Source organism: Bubalus kerabau, chromosome 11, assembly GCF_029407905.1.
Source record: "Bubalus kerabau isolate K-KA32 ecotype Philippines breed swamp buffalo chromosome 11, PCC_UOA_SB_1v2, whole genome shotgun sequence".
Lineage (NCBI taxonomy): Eukaryota > Metazoa > Chordata > Mammalia > Artiodactyla > Bovidae > Bubalus > Bubalus kerabau.
The window spans coordinates 91663292-91683818 of NC_073634.1; the positions used below are offsets into that span (position 1 = coordinate 91663292).

General features: G+C 45.5%; 1 protein-coding gene across 1 annotated transcript; it reads right to left on the minus strand.

Annotated features, from left to right (window-relative positions):
* Positions 1-3455: 3455 nt before the first annotated feature.
* On the minus strand, positions 3456-5181 carry LOC129623488 (elongation factor 1-alpha 1). The gene has a single exon (XM_055541015.1). It carries the CDS (start codon positions 5118-5120, stop codon positions 3732-3734), a length of 1389 nt encoding a protein of 462 aa, XP_055396990.1. The 5' UTR covers positions 5121-5181; the 3' UTR covers positions 3456-3731.
* Positions 5182-20527: the final 15346 nt, after the last annotated feature.

Sequence of the window (20527 nt, forward strand, 5' to 3'; positions counted from 1 at the left end):
TAGCCTTTCTTGTGCAACTAGGGCCTGCAGGGAGAAAACAACACATGTTACATGTTCCCACCTTCTAAGAGAGTGCTAGAAGTTGGGGTCAGATACCTCCACGCGCCCCGCCAATGCCATCCACCACCCTCATCTGCAGGCTCAATTATCATCCTCCCCAGACTGTATGAGAAGAGGGGTAAGAAGCCAGGGATCAAACGTGTGGATGTATGTGGGAAGAACAACGCAAACCGGGAAAAGAAGCTGAAGAGCCAGTGCCTGGGCTGGTGCTGCCCAGCATCACTCAGCAGATGCTGAGGAATCCGGGGGAGGGGGCAGTGGAAGTGGAGGTGGTAGGCTTAGGTAATACACAGACTGGAAAGTCCTTCTGTATATTCCAGCTCCTAAATACAAGACAAGCACCTGAAATGAAAAGCACCATAGAACTTGTATTTACTTGAGGGTTTGCACGGCCCTTTCAAAGACATCATACAGGTCCTGAAGAGCCTAGACACAAAGCCCTGAAAAGATCATTCTTGGGCAGTGCTCTGTCAGATGGAGACGTTCCAGAATAAAGTTGACTGTAAATGAATCTCTGCTTCCATTCTGATTCTGTAGATACACTTTGATTTCACAGCCATTGATCAATAATTCACTTGCTCATGACTGCTGATGACATGATTTAATATGTCCAGCTAAATTATGTTCCCATAGGAATGCTCATGCATACCACAGGAAAAAATTACCATTACCACAGTGCCAGCCCTGGATCGAAGCAAGGAGGTATACATGCCTAGATATGCAGTTTGGAATAAAAAAGGGCCTGTGATCAAATCAACAGATGACCTAAAGCAGACAGAGCTCCATGAGCCTGGGACTGAAGACTTCTGTTGATCTCACCCTGAGTCTGGAGTGCCAAGCTTTGGTCAGTATTTGTCAATACCTACCACCAAGGGCTCCCCAGGTGGCTCAGTGGTAAAGAATCCACTTGCCAATGCAGGGCACATGGGTTCAATCCCCTGGGTTGGGAAGATTCCCTGGAGGAGGAAATGGCAGCCCACTCCACAGTATTCTTGCTTAGAGAATTCCAGGGACAGAGGAGCCTGGTGGACTCCAGTCCGTGGGATCATAAAGTGTTAGACATGAAGGAGCAATTGAGTACATACCACCAAGATCAGAACCGGGGTGACCAAGGTGAAGCATATCCAGGGAAATTAACATTGCTTGAGCGTAAGCCTGGGGCTTTCCTGGTGGCTCAGAGGATGAAGCATCTGCCTGCAATGCAGGAGACCCAGGTTTGATCCCTGGGTTGGGAAGATCCCCTGGAGAAGGAAATGGCAACCCACGCCAGTATTCTTGCCTAGAGAATCCCATGGACAGAGGAGCCTGGCGGGCTACAGTCCACGGGGTCGCAAAGAGCAGGACAAGACTGAGTGACTTCACTTTCTTTGAGAGTAAGCCTAGTCCTTGTTCAGATTTCTTAAGAAACATGTTCATCATCTTTACTACTTGTGAGTCTCTGCCTGTTTCTCTGCAGTTCTCTCTTGGCCTCCCCTTGTTTCCCATGAGATGCTGGGTGAAACAGCAGAAATGGCCAGGTGTGTGTGTGAGGACACTGAGGTCGTGGGTGTGTCATTTGGAGAAAAAATACTACAAAGCTTGGTTTCTAACAAAAACAAGAACAGCAAAAAGAATCCAGGGAATTTTTTATGTTTTTTTTTTGGGTAGAGTTGCTTTACAATGTTGCGTTAGTTTCTGTTGTACAGCAAAGTGATCAGCTACACAGATACATATACCCCCTCCCTTTTTGGACTTTATTCCCATTCAGTTTACCCTAGAGCATTAAGTAGAGTTCCCTGCGCTATGCAGTATGTTCCCATCAGTTGTCTATTTTATGCATAAAATCAATATGCACAATAGTGTTCGGGCCTTCCCTGGTGGCTCAGCTGTAAAGAATCCGCCTGCCAGTGCAGAAGTGGGTTTGATCCTTGGGTGGGGGGAGATCCCCTGGTGCGGGAAATGGCAACGCACTCCAGTATTCCTGCCTGGAGAATCCCATGGACAGAGGAGTGTGGCTAGCTATAGTCCATGATGTCCCAAAAGAATTAGACACGACTTAGCGACTAAACAACAAAAATCAATGGTGTAAATGTGTCAATCCCAACCTTCCAATTCCTCCCACCCCACCCCTTGCTTCCTTGGCATCCATTCATTTGTCTGTGTCTCTATTTCTGCTCTGCACGTAAGATCCTTTATACCATTTTCTCTTAGATTCCGCATATATGTGTTAATATACAGCATTTGTTTTTCCTCTTTCTGGACTTACTTTGCTGATCCAGGAGATTTTGTGTGAGAAGAGGTTAAACACTAAAAAGGGCCAGGTCATGCCCCACCTTAGTTCTTACTGGTTCAGTTTTGGAGCCGTTATCTGATGCATGTTCCCTCATCTTGGGATCTCTTCTTTCCTTGTCCACTGTCACTGTCTCTGAGGGTAACAGTGATTACTGCATAAGATTGGGAGCTAGGCATGTGGGACCTGGCATCAGACTGCCTGGTTTCAAACTGTATCTCTGCTGTTCACACTGGCTGTGTGATCTTGGCAAGTTACTTGACCACTCTGTGCTTCAGTTTTCAAGTCTTTTAAATGAAAGTGAAAGTGAAAGTCACTTAGTCGTGTCTGACTCTTTGCGACCCCATGGACTATACAGTCCATGGAATTCTTCAGGCTAGAATACCGGAGTGGGTAGCCTTTCCCTTCTCCAGGGGATCTTCCTAACCCAGGAATCGAACCAGGGTCTCCCGCATCGCAGGTGGATTCTTTATCAACTGAGCTATCAGGGAAGCCAGACATATTAATATCTCTCCACCCTTATGGTTGTTGTGAGGATTAAATGAACTCCAATGCAATTGCATTATTAGTGCTGTGCTTGTTATAGACTTATGATACAATGTTAATAATGCATATTCTTTTTAAAAAATTAACTTATTTATTTTAATTGGAGATTAATAACTTTACAATATTGTGGTGGTTTTGCCATACATGGACATGAATCAGCCATGGGTGTCCAGGTGTCCCCATCCTGAACCCTCCTCCCACCTCCCTCCCCATTCCATCCCTCTGGGTTGTCCCAGTGCACCAGCTTTGGGCGCCCTGTTTCATGCATTGAACTTGGCCTGGTCATCTATTTCACACATGGTAATATACATATTTCAATGCTAGCCTCTCAAATCATCCCACCCTCGCCTTTTCCCAGAGTCCAAAAGTCTGTTCTTTACAACTGTGTCTCTTTTGCTGTCTTGCATATAGGGTTGTTGTTACCATTATTGTAAATTCCATATATATGTGTTAATATACTGTATTGGTGTTTTTCTTTCTGACTTATTTCCCTCTGTATAATAGGCTCCATTTTCATCGACCTCATATTCTTTTTTTTTTGTTGTTTAATTTTTTTTTTTTTTTTTTTTTTTCTCATTAAACTTTTTTTAATGGGTCTCAAATTCTGTGACAGATTTTTGGTCAAGTTGTTTTCATTAAAAAGTACTGATTTTAAAAAACTAATAACTTAAACTGCCACACACAAAACATATGGTCCACAAAAACATTCTCCTTTCCTTCTGAAGGTTTTACGATGCATTGTTATCATTAACCAGTCTTTTACTATTAAACTTAAATGGCCAATTGAGACAAACAGTTCTGAGACCGTTCTTCCACCACTGATTAAGACTGGGGTGGCAGGTATTGGGGATAATATTCATTTAGCCTTCTGAGCTTTCTGGGCAGACTTGGTGACCTTGCCAGCTCCAGCTGCCTTCTTGTCCACTGCTTTGATGACACCCACAGCGACTGTCTGTCTCATGTCACGCACAGCAAAACGGCCCAGGGGAGGATAATCAGAGAAGCTCTCGACACACATGGGCTTGCCAGGAACCATATCAACGATGGCAGCGTCACCAGATTTCAAGAATTTAGGGCCATCTTCCAGCTTTTTCCCAGAACGACGATCAATCTTCTCCTTCAGCTCAGCAAACTTGCAAGCAATGTGAGCTGTGTGACAATCCAGCACAGGTGCATATCCAGCACTGATTTGGCCTGGATGGTTCAAAATAATCACCTGAGCTGTGAAGCCAGCAGCTTCCATGGGTGGATCATTTTTGCTGTCACCAGCCACATTGCCACGACGTACATCTTTGACAGACACGTTCTTGACATTGAAGCCTACATTGTCCCCAGGAAGGGCTTCACTCAATGCTTCATGGTGCATTTCTACAGACTTCACTTCAGTTGTTACATTGACTGGAGCAAAGGTGACCACCATGCCAGGTTTGAGAACACCAGTCTCCACACGACCCACAGGGACAGTACCAATACCACCAATTTTATAGACATCCTGGAGAGGCAAACGCAAGGGTTTGTCAGTTGGGCGAGTTGGTGGCAGGATGCAATCCAGAGCTTCAAGCAGGGTGGTTCCACTGGCATTGCCGTCCTTACGGGTGACTTTCCATCCCTTGAACCATGGCATATTAGCACTTGGCTCCAGCATGTTGTCACCATTCCAGCCAGAAATTGGCACAAATGCTACTGTGTCGGGGTTGTAGCCAATTTTCTTAATGTAGGTGCTGACTTCCTTAACAATTTCTTCGTATCTCTTCTGGCTATAGGGTGGCTCAGTGGAATCCATTTTGTTAACGCCAACAATTAGTTGTTTCACACCCAGGGTATAAGCCAGAAGGGCATGCTCACGGGTCTGCCCATTCTTGGAGATACCGGCTTCAAATTCACCAACACCAGCAGCAACAATCAGGACAGCACAGTCAGCCTGGGATGTGCCTGTAATCATGTTTTTGATGAAGTCTCTGTGTCCTGGGGCATCAATGATGGTAACATAGTACTTGCTGGTCTCAAATTTCCACAGGGAGATATCAATGGTGATACCACGCTCACGTTCAGCTTTAAGTTTGTCCAAGACCCAGGCATATTTGAAGGAGCCCTTTCCCATCTCGGCAGCCTCCTTCTCGAACTTTTCAATTGTTCTCTTGTCGATCCCGCCACATTTGTAGATCAGATGGCCAGTCGTGGTAGACTTCCCTGAATCTACGTGCCCAATGACAACGATGTTGATGTGGGTCTTCTCCTTTCCCATTTTGGCTTAGGTTTAACGGTGGTTTTCACGACACCTGTGTCCTGGCGGCAAACCCGTTGCGAAAAAGCTGTTTAATTTTTTAATTGAAGGATAATTACTTTGCAGAATTTTGTGGTTTTCTGTCATACATTAACAAGAATCAGCCATGGGTACACCCATGTCCCCTCCCTTCCAGGCCTCTTCCCTCCCATCTCCCTCCCCACCCTACCCTTCAGCCTGCCGCAGAGCCCGTTTGAGTTCCCGGAGCCATGCAGCAAATTTCCATTGGCTATCTGTTATACACATGGTATTGTAAGTTTCTATGTTCTTCTCTCCATACATCTCCCCATCTCCCTCCTCCCCTCCCACCGTGTCCATAGGTCTGTTCCCTATGTCTGTTTCTCCACTGCTGCCCTGAAAATAAATTCATCTGTGCCATCTCTTCAGATTCTGTATATGTGTGTCAGTATATGGTACTTATTCTTTATTACTATTTTTAATTATTATTTATTATTTTATTTATTTGTTATTTATTATATTTATTATTTTTACTATTATTACAAGTGGTTTCCTAATTGGTCAACTTACCTCCAATCTTTTTACCCCAAATACTGTTAACAGTGCCGCCAAAGTAAAATTCTGATCTCAAAAACCTCAGTGGCTTCTGGATTCCCATGAAATAAAGATCAGAATTTTTAGAATAACATATAAAGCATGCATAACTTATTTGTGCTTATCTCTACACATCTCTCTAGCCGTGTTAGCCTCTTCTTCCCAGTTTTTCAAAAGTCCTGCATTTGTCAACCCCATGGGCCCTCCCCTTCCTTCCACCATCCATCCACTCACCCACTCACCTACACACCTGTCCGTCCACCCATCCAACCAGTATGTACTGAACGCTTACTCTCTGCCAGATGCATTGAGGATACAAGGGTGAACAAGTAAAGAAAAAGACAAAACAATATTGGGGACAGCAGCGACTATTGTGAAGAAAGATAAGAGGCGCACGTGGGTGGAGGGGCTCCTTTATGTAGGATCCTCAGGAGGGGCCTGAGGCCTGGAGAGGCCGCTGTGCAAATACCTGGAGTGAGAATGATCCGAACAGTTGTTGTGACAAACAACCCCCAAATCTCAGCCACTTAACACAAGCAGTGGATCTCTCTCTCTCATTTCACACCCACTGTGCGTGTGGGGGCCCTGCTCTGCAGGGACACATGGATGATGTCGCCCCACAGCCCCTGGGGGGCTCAGTGCTTTATGCATCGACTGTCAGATGAGAGCCGAGCCAGAGCAGGTAGGATGGTAGGGGGATGGGCTGGAGGGGTCAACCTGCTGCTAGGAGTTAATTGTAGGGGCATGTCCAAATGCAAGCGCCCTGTGTGACTAGGGAGGGAAAGGACAGCCACGGAGACACACTCTGATCTCTGTCCCAGGCATGAAGGCTGGAAGGATGCAGAAGGCTTGAGGAAAAGGAAGAAGACTCCAGGCTTGTCTGTTAGTTTAGTGGGGAGGTGGGGAGAAGGGCAAGGCCCCCAGGGCCGAGGTGGGTTGGAACCGTGCCTGCGGGCTTTTTAAGGAACTTTTTCAATCTCCAATGGAAGCTTTTATAGAAAGTTTTTATGCTAGGGAATGACTTGAGCAAATTTATGACCTAAAGAGACTTTGTTGATGCAGGAAATAATTGAGGGCATGTATTGGATTCCTATTGCTGTTGTTACAAATTACCAATAAATTAGTAGCTTAAACCAGCACTTGTTCTGCTACAGTCTGGAGGTCAGATGCCCTGATTCAAAGTGTGAGCGCAGCTGTGTTCCTTTGGGAGGGGCTTCTGGGAGAGTCCCTTTCTCTGCAGTTCCAGCCTCAGAGGCTGCCTACATTCCTCGTCTCAGGGCTCCTTCCTCCATCTTCAAGGTGCGTCTCTCTAGTCTCCCACTCCATCATCACATCACTTTGCCTCTGGCTGTAATTCTATCGCCTCCTATTATATGAACCCTTGTGATTACAGTTACAGGATAACCTGGGTGACCTTCCCGTCCCAAATTCCTCACTTCATTACAGCTGCCTTTCATCACATAATGCATATACTCCCTGGTCCAGGGATTTGAATCTGGGGGCCCATTATTAAAACAACTGCAGAGTATAAGGAGGGTAAAAAGACAACCAGTAGAAAGATTAACGTTGTTCAGCCGCTAAGTCATATCTGACTCTTTGGGACCCCATGGGCCGAAGCGTGCCAAGCTCCCCTGTTCTTCACTGTCTCCCAGAGTTTGCTCAAACTTATGTCCATTGAGTCAGTGATACTATCTAACCATCTCATCCTTTGCTGCCTCCTTCTCCCTTTACCTTAAATCTTTCCCAGCAGCAGGGTCTTTTCCATCAGGTGGCCAGAGTACTGGAGCTTCAGCTTCAGGATCAGTCCTTCCAATGAACACTCAGGGTTGATTTCCTTTAGGATTGACTGGTTTGATCTCCTTGCAGTCCAAGGGACTCTCAAGATGTCTTGGTCCTAAACTAAGATTGTTGTGATGTGCTGCATAAATTTGAAGGCTGTTTATGGGGCAGGTTCTATAAGTGGTGACTGGTCCTGGGAGATAATGAATAAGGAACAAAAGAGAGATCCAGGTTTCTTGCTTGCATGTAATTGATAAAATAACGACCAGAATCATTCAAAGAGTCTATTCAGTAACCAGTGATGAGTAAAAATTCTAAAATTGTCTGTAATTTGTAAGGTTTATGACAAGGAAAGAACTCATAATTATAAACTGGTTATCGCTGGGTATTACACACTGATTTTGTCTGAATCATTAATTAGCAAATGAATCAACAGCTGCTGATGGCTCATAAACAAGCCATTCTAATTTATTTTTTAAAAAGCACTGTGCAGTAAGAAGGAAGACCTATAGAGGTGAAGGCTGAGAAACATGCCTTAGAATTAGTTTTATGTTTCAGGGCATAATTTAAAAAAGATATTGGTATGCCAAAACTCTCACTCAATAGGCTCAAGCAAAGGTCGAGCTACAGTTAGTTAAACACTTTAATTTAAAAATTGATGTGGAATAAACAGTCGCATAGATTCCAGTAACTCAGAGACGTTTGAGATTTTCATTGCTCCTCTGGGCCTATGGGCCTTAGCTTTGATTTCCATTTTCTCCCCTTTTTCTTTCTCATTTCTGTCTGGTTATCTGTTGCTGCCTGGTGAGCCACCCCACCACACAGTGGTTAAGACTTTATCCATCTTTTTATTGTTTATGATCTTGTGGGTCACAATTTCAGGCTGATCACTCTCTGTTCCCTTTGTGTAGACTGGGATGGCTCAGTGGTGTTCACTGGTGGTGGTGGGGGGGTGATCCAGTCTGGACCATTCTGCATGGCTTCTCTCACATACTGGGGCCCTAGGTAGGGTGGGCTGCCTGGCTGGGCTCAGCCACCCTACTCACCATGTCCTGCACATGGTCTGTCCAACAGAGCAGTTCAGCCTTGTTACATGGCTGCTCAATGCAACAAGGGGCTGAGGCAGAAGCTTCCAGTTTTCTCCAAGGCTAGTCTTGAAACTGGTTGCCATGTTCAGCAAACAAAACAATAGGAATTTTGTAGGAACAATAATAACTATTAGTACGCGTGTGCTTGGTTGCTTCAGTCGTGTCCAATTCTTTGTGACCCCATAGACTATAGCCCACCAGGCTCCTCTGCTCATGGGATTTCCCAGGTAAGAATACTAGAGTGGGTTGTCATTTCCTTCTCCAGGGAATCTTCTTGACCCAGGGATTGAACCTGCATCTCCTGCATTGGCAGGTAGGTTCTTTACCACTGACCCTCCTGGGAAACCCAAGCTATTAGTATAGGATGTCCCAAGTATTCCACGGGGCATATTCATCCAAAGAAAACTGTTATTTATCTGAAATTCAAGCTGAACTTGGGGTCCTGCATTTTTTTTCTGACAAGCTTCCCTGGTGGCTCAGAGGTTAAAGCATCTGCCTCCAATGCGGGACACCCTGGTTTGATCCCTGGGTCGGGAAGATCCCCTGGAGAAGGAAATGGTAACCCACTCCAGTATTCTTGCCTGGAGAATCCCATGGACAGAATCCACGGGGTCGCAAAGAGTCGGACACGACTGAACGACTTCACTTTGGCCTGGAGTCAATTTCACTGTCCCCTACTTGTTACAGCAGGCACAGGCCACAGCAGGCATGTGTCCTTCCTGTAACCACCTTCAAAACTGTGGTCCTGGGCTTTGCTCCTGCTCTGGGTCCTAGGAACCATGCAATGCTCTCTACAATTTTCCTTAATGGGTCAACATTTCCCTGGTGATATCAACAACCTTGGTCCAGCAGGCAACAGGTTACAGGGGGAAGGGTAGACCTGGGTGAGAATCCCATGTACCTGAGGTAACAGTCTTGATCTTTTTGAGCCTCAGTTTCCCTCATGGGTTACATGAAAGTCACTGTAATACCACGGGAGACAAGAGGTGAGGAGTGGGCATGAAGCAAAGCCCCAGAAGCAGAACATGTTCTCCAATCACTAGGACCTGCTCCTACTTGTATCATTGTTTTAGCAAACAGAAGAGATATGAAATGAGAAGATGGAAATTTAATGGATGAGACCTTTGTGAGTTGGGCCAACTGCTTGATGCCTGCCTTGGCTTTGCTCTTGATGTTTCACATTTCTGAAGTTTTATTCCTTTGACTGCAGAAAACGCCTCGTCTTCCAGTAGATCAAATACAAATGTGAATGCTGATCTTACCACTTACGATTTGTGGCATGTCTTATTGAAAATAATACTGTAAATATTTTAATACTTTAAGATCAGGCTGGGAGAACATTTTCTTTAGCCCCACCCAAGCTTTTTTAATGTCTCCTAGTGCTACAAATAGTGAGAAGTTTATTTTTTCAAAGTTTTTTTTTTTTGATGTGGGTCATTTTTAAAGTTTTTATTGAATTTGTTACAACATTGCTTCTGTTTTACATTTTGGGTTTTTTTGGTCGAGAGACATGTGGGATCTTAGTTCTCCGACCAGGGATTGAACGTGTGCCCCCTGTATCAGAAAGCGAAGTCTTAACCACTGGACCACCAGGGAAGTCTCCAAATTTACCTTTTTAACATGTCGGCTGATTTTATCCTGCCCATCCCACTCCTGTCTTCTAAGTGTAGAGTAGGGGCCACTTCTGTGCACAGAAGTCTGCTTCCAGCTTGGGTCACGGCAAGCTCACCAAGCACCCTGACTTGACTCTCTCCCTGCCACCCCTGCTCCTGCTCTTACCAAGCTCAGTTCTTCGCATCCACGAGTGCAGACGTGGAGAGGACAGTCAGAGTTATCTGTAGTCTAGGCATGGACCAAATTAAGGATAGGCAAAATATTTGACAAAATGCATTTCAAAATATAAAAACGAATTTTAGGGTCTGTCACAGCCAATAAATTCACTTAGATGAAAGGCCCTATGTGCAGTAAAATGTCACATTTAAGGAATTAAATGGATCTTGTCATTGGCAACAAGAATTAATAGAATTTTAAAATAGAGTGAGCTCAAATGAAGCTAGTGAGTCACTGTGGCCTTTCGTATTTGCAATATTCCTAAGATAATTATTAATTAACACACCAGGAATGATTTTAATGTAACATTATGGTACAGATTTCAACACTCAAATGGAAAAAGCTTCTTATTTAGTTCTCTCATCCTTTCTTAAAATTAAAATGCTAATTAAAATCAAAGGTACTTTAAAAACAGTTTGCTTCCAAACAGATTTTTAATATATGTCAAGTTAAGTATGAGCCCAGAGCTATTTTCTTGGGGACAGAATCAGGAGTCTATTAAAAATAGAATATCTGAATGGCATTCTAACAGAGTGTCCTCCATCTCCAGGTAACCTGTGTAGCAATATTGCCATTTGTGGCAGAGTTTGACACCCGGTTGGTTATCTCTTTTCTTCCTCAATATCCTGTAATAAACTGTAATGAAAAAGAGTTGAAAAAAGGATATAGACTTATACATATAAATATATGTATAACCAAATCACTTTGCTACAAATAACAAAATCACCTGAGCTAACACAATATTGTAAATTACTAATAATTATGCTTGCTCTTTGGAAGAAAAGCTATGACAAACTTCAGTTCAGTTCAGTTCAGTTGCTCAGTCATGTCTGACTCTTTATGATCCCAACTCTGTGAATTACAGCACGCCAGGCCTCCCTGTCCATCACCAACTCCCGGAGTTCACTCAAACTCATGTCCATCGAGTCGGTGATGCCATCCTCATCCTCTGTCGTCCCCTTCTCCTCCTGCCCCCAATCCCTCCCAGCATCAGAGTCTTTTCCAATGGGTCAACTCTTCACATGAGGTGGCCAAAGTATTGGAGTTTCAACCTCAGCATCAGTCCTTCCAATGAACACCTAGGACTGATCTCCTTTAGAATGGACTGGTTGGATCTCCTTGCAGTCCAAGGGACTCTCAAGAGTCTTCTCCAACACCACAGTTCAAAAGCATCAGTTCTTCGGTGCTCAGCTTTCTTCACAGTCCAACTCTCCCATCCATACATGACCACTGGCAAAACCATAGTCTTGACTAGATGGACCTTTGTTGACAAAGTAATGTCTCTGCTTTTGAATATGCTATCTAGGTTGGTCATAACTTTCCTTCCAAGGAGTAAGCGTCTTTTAATTTCATGGCTGCAATCACCATCTGCAGTGATCTGGGAGCGCAGAAAAATAAAGTCTGACACTGTTTCCCCTGTTTCCCCATCTATTTCCCATGAAGTGATGGGACCAGATGCCATGATCTTCATTTTATCACTTTGCTGACAAAGGTCAGTATAGTCAAAGCTATGGTTTTTCCAGTAGTCACATACGGTTGTGATAATTGAACCATAAAAAAGGCTGAGCACTGAAGAATTGATGCTTTTGAATTTTGGTGCTGGAGAACACTCTGAACAGCAAGGAGATCAAACCAGTTAATCCTAAAGGAAATCACCCCTGAATATTCATTGGAAGGACTGATGCTGAAGCTCTAATACTTTGACCACCTGATGTGAAGAGCCGACTCATGGGAAAAGACCCTGATGCTGGGAAAGATTGAGGGCAGGAGGAGAAGGGGACGACAGAGGATGAGATGGTTGGATGGCATCACTGACTCAATGGACATGAGTTTGAGCAAACTCTGGGAAATGGTGAAGGACAGGGAAGCCTGGTGTGCTGCAGTCCATGGGGTTGCAAAGAGTTGGACACGACTTAGTGACTGAACGACAATAACAATATTTCAATTTTAAAAATCATAAGATAATTTAGAAATATAGAATATGAAACTGACATACAGAAAATATCAGCCATTTTATATAGACACATACACATGCACCCCTCAAGCAATATCCTATTAAAAGATATAAGGAAAGGGAAGACACCGTTACAATAAATAGTTTCAATGCAAATGTGCAAACCTTTTATGATTAAAACGATAAAACATTCCTGAAAGAACAAATGTAGAATTAAAAGAGAGAAGTCAATATTCTTGGATAAGATGACCACACATCATAAAGCTGCCAAAGGCTTAGATGACAGGTTGCTGGTGAATGTCGTGATGGATGAGAGATCATCTTACCCAGAGTAGGGTATGCTGACATTGTCTGTCACCATTTTGCTTAACATATCCCTATGATCTTCCATTGCCCCAAGTGTAAATTTCAATTTTCTTGCTATGACCTAGAAAGCCCTACATGATCTGGCTTCTACCTACATTCTCCCCTTTTCATTTTTGTTGTTGTTGTACCCTTCTTTTTCTGAATGTGTCAAGCTTGTTCTTGACACCCAAAGGTTTTGTATTTGTAATTCCTTCTAGAATATCCTTCCCCTAAATCATTTCACAGCCAATTCCTTCTCATCTTTTTGGTTCTAACAGTCTCATCCCGTATGATTCTAGTCCACACCATGACCTGTGTTATCCAGCTGGGGGCACTTACTAAAAAGCTCTACAATAACTGCATGTTTGTCTGCTTCTTTAGCATTTGTCTCTTTCAACTAGAACACAAGCTCCTTGAAAGTCAAGTCCTTTGCTGCCTTGTCCAAATCTGGATCCTTGGCATCTCTCCCAAAGATCAATCCACCTCTGTGGACTGAAGGAAGACATCTGTGCCTTCCATAAATGACAACAGGAAATGACAACCAGACAGCTGGCTAGGAAAATCACATCGGTTTTTAAAGAAGTGCCCTTGTTTCATTGTGAGGCCTTGAAGAAGTTCAGATAAAAGTGTGTGGGCAGGAAGTGGGAAACATATGTATTAATATGCTCGGCTAATCTCTGAATCAAAGAGAAAGAAAAAAGAACGATGACAGATGACATTGAAATAAAAAGGCTGATAGCAGCGAGGGGCCTGAGTAACAGTGTTAAGAGATGGAGGCTGTTGGGTGTTTTTTGATGTTTTAAAAAAAAATTTTCTTATCTGAGTCTCTCTTTTTTTTTAAAGGCTTGTGTTCCCCGCCCCCCTTTCTAGGGAAAGCATTCACAAAATGCTTATCAAATGCTTATTTGGGAGTCTCAATTTCCTCTTTCTTCCTATTCTTCTTGGTTAGTGTTGCTTCACATTCATCCACAATTGTGAATTACTTATATCCACAATTGTGGCTTACTTACATAATGACAAGAATGTGCTTTTTTGTCCTACCTCCTCTCTCTTCTCTGGTGTCAGAGTCACTCTAGCCTCCTCCATCACCTCTGCTCCATCTCCTTTTCTGACCTGGCAGCATCTGGTACCCAAGGATTCATCTGACAGTGTGTGGATCCGGCCATTCTGTGGAAACTTACTGTTGTCCTAGAGGGACTTTCTTCAGTAAAACTTGCATTTTAGAAGTTTTGATGGAATGACCAGTCCCCAACCCCTTCATATTTTAGGATTGTGTGAGGGCCTTTTTTTGTTCTCTTTGTAAATGACTCTCCCTCACCTGCCCTGAAGCCATACATTTGTTCTAATTTATCAGGAAGGTCTGAACTAGCCAGCTTCAACTGTGGTCATCATTATGTTAAAAATGGGCCTGACATATTGAAAAGCTCATTATATGGCCTCTGATAATAGTAAGCACAAATAAAACAGCTAAAGGAAAAAGAAAGCTGCTCATAGCACTTAATATCTCCTCATTGGTCTACAAGATTAAGAGTGATAATGCTCATTTTCCTTTAGTATGGGCTCTAATGTAATTTGGAAAAGATAAATTTAAATCAAAGACAATCTACATATCTATGTGCTTGTGTATCATATATGTGATACATGTTCTAAGTAGGCAATTTGACACACATGTGTAGACTGTCTCCATGCACCAAGACACGTGGAGGATTTGGTAGTGACTGGACTTTGGCCCCCAGAGAAGGTCCCCTCTGATCAAGAACACACTTTTGTCAGGAATTAAATCTACTACTTCATTACGTTTCTGAAGTTTGCAAGAACCTTGGGTCCACACTTGACAAAAATTTTGTGAAAAGAAAAAAAAATCACTGAAATAATAGGTGAAGGTAGAATGTTGTCTCTGAGAAGTCAGGGTGGAGGGCCACCAGCCCATCAAGGAGCCTGGAAAAAGGAATGAGGGAATTTCAGGAAATGAACATGACACATGCAAAAGAGCCTGGCTCTTTCAGTGAGAGGGTTCTGTGATAACCTGGAGGGGTGGGAATGGGCGGGATGTGAGAAGGAGATTCAAAAGGGAGGGGACACATGTACACCCACGGTTCATTCCTGTTGATGTAGGACAGAAATCAAACCAGTATTGTAAAGCAATCATAAATCAATTAAAAATAAACAAATTAAAAAAAAATCAACTGCATTTTGGAGACAGAGCAACCTATCTGAGAGTTTGATGTGAGTTGCTGCAGACAGTCGTCGATCTGTTAGGAGAGGGATGGCTATTCTTACTGCTATACTTTGCAGGTTGGTGTTCCGCTCACAAAGCAGGCTGACGGCCCCTTTGTCTTTCTTGCCAGCGGGCATGGCAGTTAAGGTGGCGACTGAGTGACACCGTGAGAGTAACTGCTGTTTCTGCTTTTCTACTCGTGGGGCTCTTTCACGGGTTAGCAGAGCCTTGAACTGCACGCCCGTGGGTGTGCAGCCCTGCGGCGCTGACCACTGACCACACTTCCAAAGATAACCATCTCCAACCCCCCTCCGCCTGGAACAAAAAGCGCGAGTTCTGAACACATTTGGGTTCTGCGGTCTTCCCTGGGTAAACTGCTTTTCTACAGTCTGCGCCTTTTTGAAGCAAAGTCTTCGCGGATTGGGCCTGCAAAATAATTGCCCACCCTAGACAGATCTGTGCTCCTTTTATAAACCACTTAGGGTTGGAGAGGCCATACCGGCTGTCGGAAAACTTCTCTTTTTACCCTGGGCTTGTTTTGTAACCTCTTTCATCCTCATGTTGAATGCATGACCCAGTTTTCTTTCTTTTAAATTGGTAGCAAAGGGGAATAGGAACAAAGGGCATTTTCAATCATTTTATGAGGAAATTCAAGACTGATTAAAACTTCCTGTTGGTTTAGCCCATGGGAAATTTCATCTTCTGTTGGTTTACCCTGGATTTTCCAAATAACTTCCAGGGCTTGTAATATTTGCTTCCTTATTCAATAAGTGACATCACCTCACCCAAAATAGTTGTGTGAAAGGACTGCGCACCAGAACAGATACGTTCTTGGAACCAGTTTTTACCTTCCCTTGTTACAGTATCCTTTCCCAGGGAGAATTCTTATCTGATAAATGTATCATTTATTATAGTACTTTATACATCCCTTCCCACTCTCAATAATAAAACTAATTTGCATGAAGAGTTTGCACGTATGTCTTTGAAACTTGGAGTTTCCTTTTACTTTGAAACCGGCATCAAAAATATAACAAATCTTATGATGCCTCCTCCATGCCAGCCTTGCTTAAGCACTTTATTGATACTAGTTCATTCACTCCTTGTTGAAACCCTGTCAAGCAGAGTTTATTTCCCCCGTTTTACAGCAAGAAAAGCGAGGCATGAAGGGTTAAACGACTTCCACAGGTCACACAGCTGGTACAGTGGTGGAGCAAGATTTCATTCCTCTGTCTACACCCCCAAGCCCACGAGCATACCTATAAAGTTCTTTGAAGGATCAACCTGTGGCTTATGTACCATCCACTGGGTCACTGAACACCTAGCATCTTGTGGATCACCTAGAGGATGTTGAACCACCTAGAGGATCATGGATCTCTTAGTGGATCAGGATTCACCTCTTGGGTCACAGAGCATCTGTGGAGCATCTCATAGACAGGATCTGAAGGCAGAGGGATGCTGGGAGGCTGAGGGATGCTGGGTACTGGAGGGATGCTGGGAGCTGACAGCACACAGGCCAGAGGAGTTATTTTCAAGATCCTTTTGCCTCCCACATGCTGGGCGCATGCCCTCCTCACCGATGAGACTAAAACTGCTGGAATGATGAAGGTTCTGGAATTGGCTGAAGGCAAGAAGAGGAAAGGTCCACAGGGAAAGAAGGCTGGGCCCGGGTCTCCCCCTTCCCTGCATGGTGTCCTCTGAACAGAGAGCACACAGGCTCTGCTGATCACCGACTCTGGAGGAACTCCAGCCATGGAAGATGAGCCAGAACCCCAGGTGCCTGAGCTGGCCGCTGGGGACCCGCCCTAACCACCAGGAGAGGCTTAGGTTTAGGGGCTGGAGGTGGGATTTTCCCTTTCCTTTTTCACATCCCCTGGTGGTGGTGGTTTAGTTGCTAAGTCATGTCCGACTCTTTTCGACCCCATGGACTGTAGCCCACCAGGCTCCTCTGTCCATGGGATTCTCCAGGCAAGAATGCTGGAGTGGGTTGCTATGCCCTCCTCCAGGGTATCTTCCCAAGCCAGGGATCAGACTGGTGTCTTCTGCCTGTCTTCAGACAGGCGGATTCTTTACCACTGAGCCACCTGGGAGTCACCTTACATCCCCTTAATAGTACAATAAAGAGCACTGCTGATGGGATCACGTGATATTTTTATTCCGTAAAACATTGTGTATTTAAAGGTCACGATGGATGTCTTCTGGAGAAGGCAATGGCAACCGACTCCAGTACTCAGATCAAGAACATCTATGCAGACAGAAGGACTTCACAGAGAAGGCAGTCCAGCCATGCAGGTGCCCCCACCGCCTGTCTGCTGGCCACGAGCCCCAGCTGTTGCTGGCATCATACTGTAACTGTGTTGTCACAACCAGGCCAGCTTTGCATTGTTACCTAGTGTGAGGCCTGTTCTTGCTCCCTGTTTATTTCAGTGTATTGCACTCACTGGTTTGGATCAGGGACCTGTGGTCAGGTGCCGAATGGCAACGCCTGTCTACTCTGTATCCTGATGCTGGGGTGCTAGAACAAGGTGCCATCACCCTGTCCTGGGCGCTGAATACCTGGGTTATGTGCCTTACCTAATTATTCCCTTTAATCCTCGCAACAACCCTCAGAGGAATACAGAACAATCCTTGTTTTTACACATGAGGAAAGCGAGGTCAGAGAGCTTAAGCCACTGAGATAAGGTCACACAGCTCGCATTTAGTTAAGTGGCAGCGTGAGGATCCACATAAACCCACACCTGGCGATGGCACAGGGCACCGTCTGGGTCTTCCCGTGCGTGCTCCCAGGGCCGCTGCGTGTGGTGGGAGGCCAGAGCCAGGGCCAGCACCCTCTGGAGCTGGTGCAGCCAAGTGAGAGCAGGAAACTCGCAAAGGGCTTTTCAGGACTGACCTCGAGCTGGAATGTGGGTGCAAGTTCATGTATCCGAATGGCAGCTCCTGGGTTTTTTAAAGATTATTTTATTCATTTGTTGGCTGTGCTGGATCTTCCTTACTGCAGGGGCTTTTTCTTTAGCTGTGAGGAGAGGGCCTTCTCTCTAGTTGTGATGCTCAGGCTTCTCTTGTTGCAGGGCCTAGGCTCTGGAGCATGAGGGCTTCCGTGGTTGTGGTGCCTGGGCTTAGCTATCCTGCAGCATGTGAGATCTTCCGGGACCAAGGATCAAACCTGTCTCTCCTGCTTTGGCAGGCAGATTCTTTACCATGGAGCCAGCAGGGAAGCCCAGATCTTGGGTTTCCTCATCATTCTACATCTGAGTCCTTGGCTGCCGGTGTGGGTTGAGCAGGGTGGCCAGTAAGTTACTCCAGGCCTGTAGCAGGTGCTCAGGAAACACCTCTTCCACATGGAAGTTAATGAAGGGGGAGGCTGGTGCTGCCTTCTCTATGAGGCTCAGGGAAAGCCTGGGGTGGTGTGGAGGTGGCCGGAAGGGGCCCCTGGAAGGGAGGGCAGCCCAGGAGATGCCACCTCTGACCACTGGGCACACTGGGACTTTCCTCACTTCTCCACCTCTGTGCCCTGTGTTCAGTCCAGGCATCTATTTTCAGAAAAAGGAGCCCTAGAGATGATGGAGAGGGAAGGCAGAGAGAGAGTTGGAAATGGGGATGTGGGGATGCGTTCAGTCCCCATGGGTCCATCCCTAAAAGAGAAGACGGGTGAGGGGCGGTCCGCCTTCAACAAAAGGTGCTTCATTCCCCAGGTGTTGGAGAGGTGGCCCATCACAGTAGCTTTTAGCCTGTTTTTGCTGCTGATGAGAGCTGTGGCGGCTCTGTTTCCAGGCGAAGAGTAAACACACATGATTTTAGAAGCCCTGTGGACCCGTGGATGCATCTGGCTCTAGAAACTTTGCATTAAAGAGAAGAAACTGGGGCTTCACCAGGGGCCCGGGGAAATGGACAACAGCAACATATTCAAGACTGCCAGGGTCTCATCTTTTAAAAATTTGTATCATTTCATGGAATTATAGTCTTCCACATAAAAAAATGATCACGAAGATGCCAGGACCTTCTACCAACTCTTTTGATCCCTTTGACTAAACTAAAGTTCGCTTGGAAAAAAATTCTGCACCCCTGAACCATGAAACCTCTGCAAGATCTCCCAAAGGTCTCTTTGGTGGGAGGAGGTAACCAAGCTGGGGGGGGGTGGGGTGGGGCATATCCCTTCACTCTTGTCCTTTGTAGGGTCACGGAACAGCTGCAGATCTTTGAATTCCTCCAGGTTCTTTAGGCCCAGGTTCCCTGGCCCCTGCTGAAAGATATTGGAACACCGTGGTTCTTCTCTGGCTGCTTCTCAGAGATGTTTAAACCCACTGTCTAGATTCTTCTCAGCCACGTTAAGGGCTGGGACGCAGAGATGCTGACCCACCCGAGCCTCAGAGCCAGGCCAGAGCTTGGGCGTGGGACTTCCCAGAGCTCCCCAAGAAGCTGTGTCCATTCTTGATTGTAGCCTTTCAGCGACAAGCTGCAATCTCATGACACAGGTTTGGACTCGGTTTTGGTCCGGGAGCTGGCCTATGGGTGGATCAGGAGCTGCTGGGGTAGGAGACCTGGGGAGTTTGCGGGGGGTTGTGGGGGGTAGTTTGCAGGGCTGTGACCCTTACAGGGGCAGTTGCTTGGGTGCAGCTGTTCCCTATGTCTGCCTCCTCGCTCTGTGGTCAGCTGTGACCCTGAGGTCAGGCCAGCACTCCCCCGCCCAACCCCCAGCCAGCGGGCAGGGCGGTGAGAAGAGCCAGGCTGTGTTAACACACACCTGTGTTTTCCTCCAGCTGTTGGCTTCACAACAGGGCTGCTGTTAGAGATTGCGAAACGTTTCGCACCACTCACCCACCCACCCCCTCCCCACTCCACCGTAACATGTTGTTGACACTCCCCAGCGGGGTTGAGCCACTTTCTTTTATTTATTTTTATTTAAAAAGGGACATGAGGATCCTTTGTGTCTGGGGCCGAGCCAGGCTGGCCCAGTGTTGAGTGCAGAAATATTCCACCTTCCTTTGGAGCCCAGAATTATTTTTGTTTTCTTCCATACACAACCTAGGCTAAGCAAGGAAATCAGTGGATTTTCGAAACCCAAACTCCTTTCCTGTTTATCAGTGCATGAAAAAAATTCCGCTGTTGTCGATCATGGTGCTCATTTCTCTCTGTGGGTGGTGTTGGATTAGTTTTCTCTTTCCTCTGCTGTGTGCTCTTAATATTGTACCGAAGGAAGTAGCCGTCCTGTCTTCAAGCCAAGATGAGCAAAGAGATATCTGCAACAATAGAATGAATACTAGGGTCCCTCTGGGAACTCAGCCTTCCTGAAGGGTATTCTTTCCATCAGAAAAGCGAGGCAAGTGCTTTAGGATAGATGTGCAGTGGAGGAAGACGAAGTGCCCTGGCTCTTGGAGGGCTTCCCTGATGGCTCAGTGGGTAAAGACCTCGCCTGCAGTGCAGGAGACATGGGAGACACGGGTTGGGTCCCTGGGTCATGAAGATCCCCTGGAGAAGGAAATGGCAATCCACTCTAGTACTCTTGCCTTGGAAATCCCAAGGACAGAGGAGCCTGGTGGGCTATGGTCCATAGAGTCACAAAGAATTGGGCACAACTGACCACATGGCATGAGCTCTTGGAGAAGTT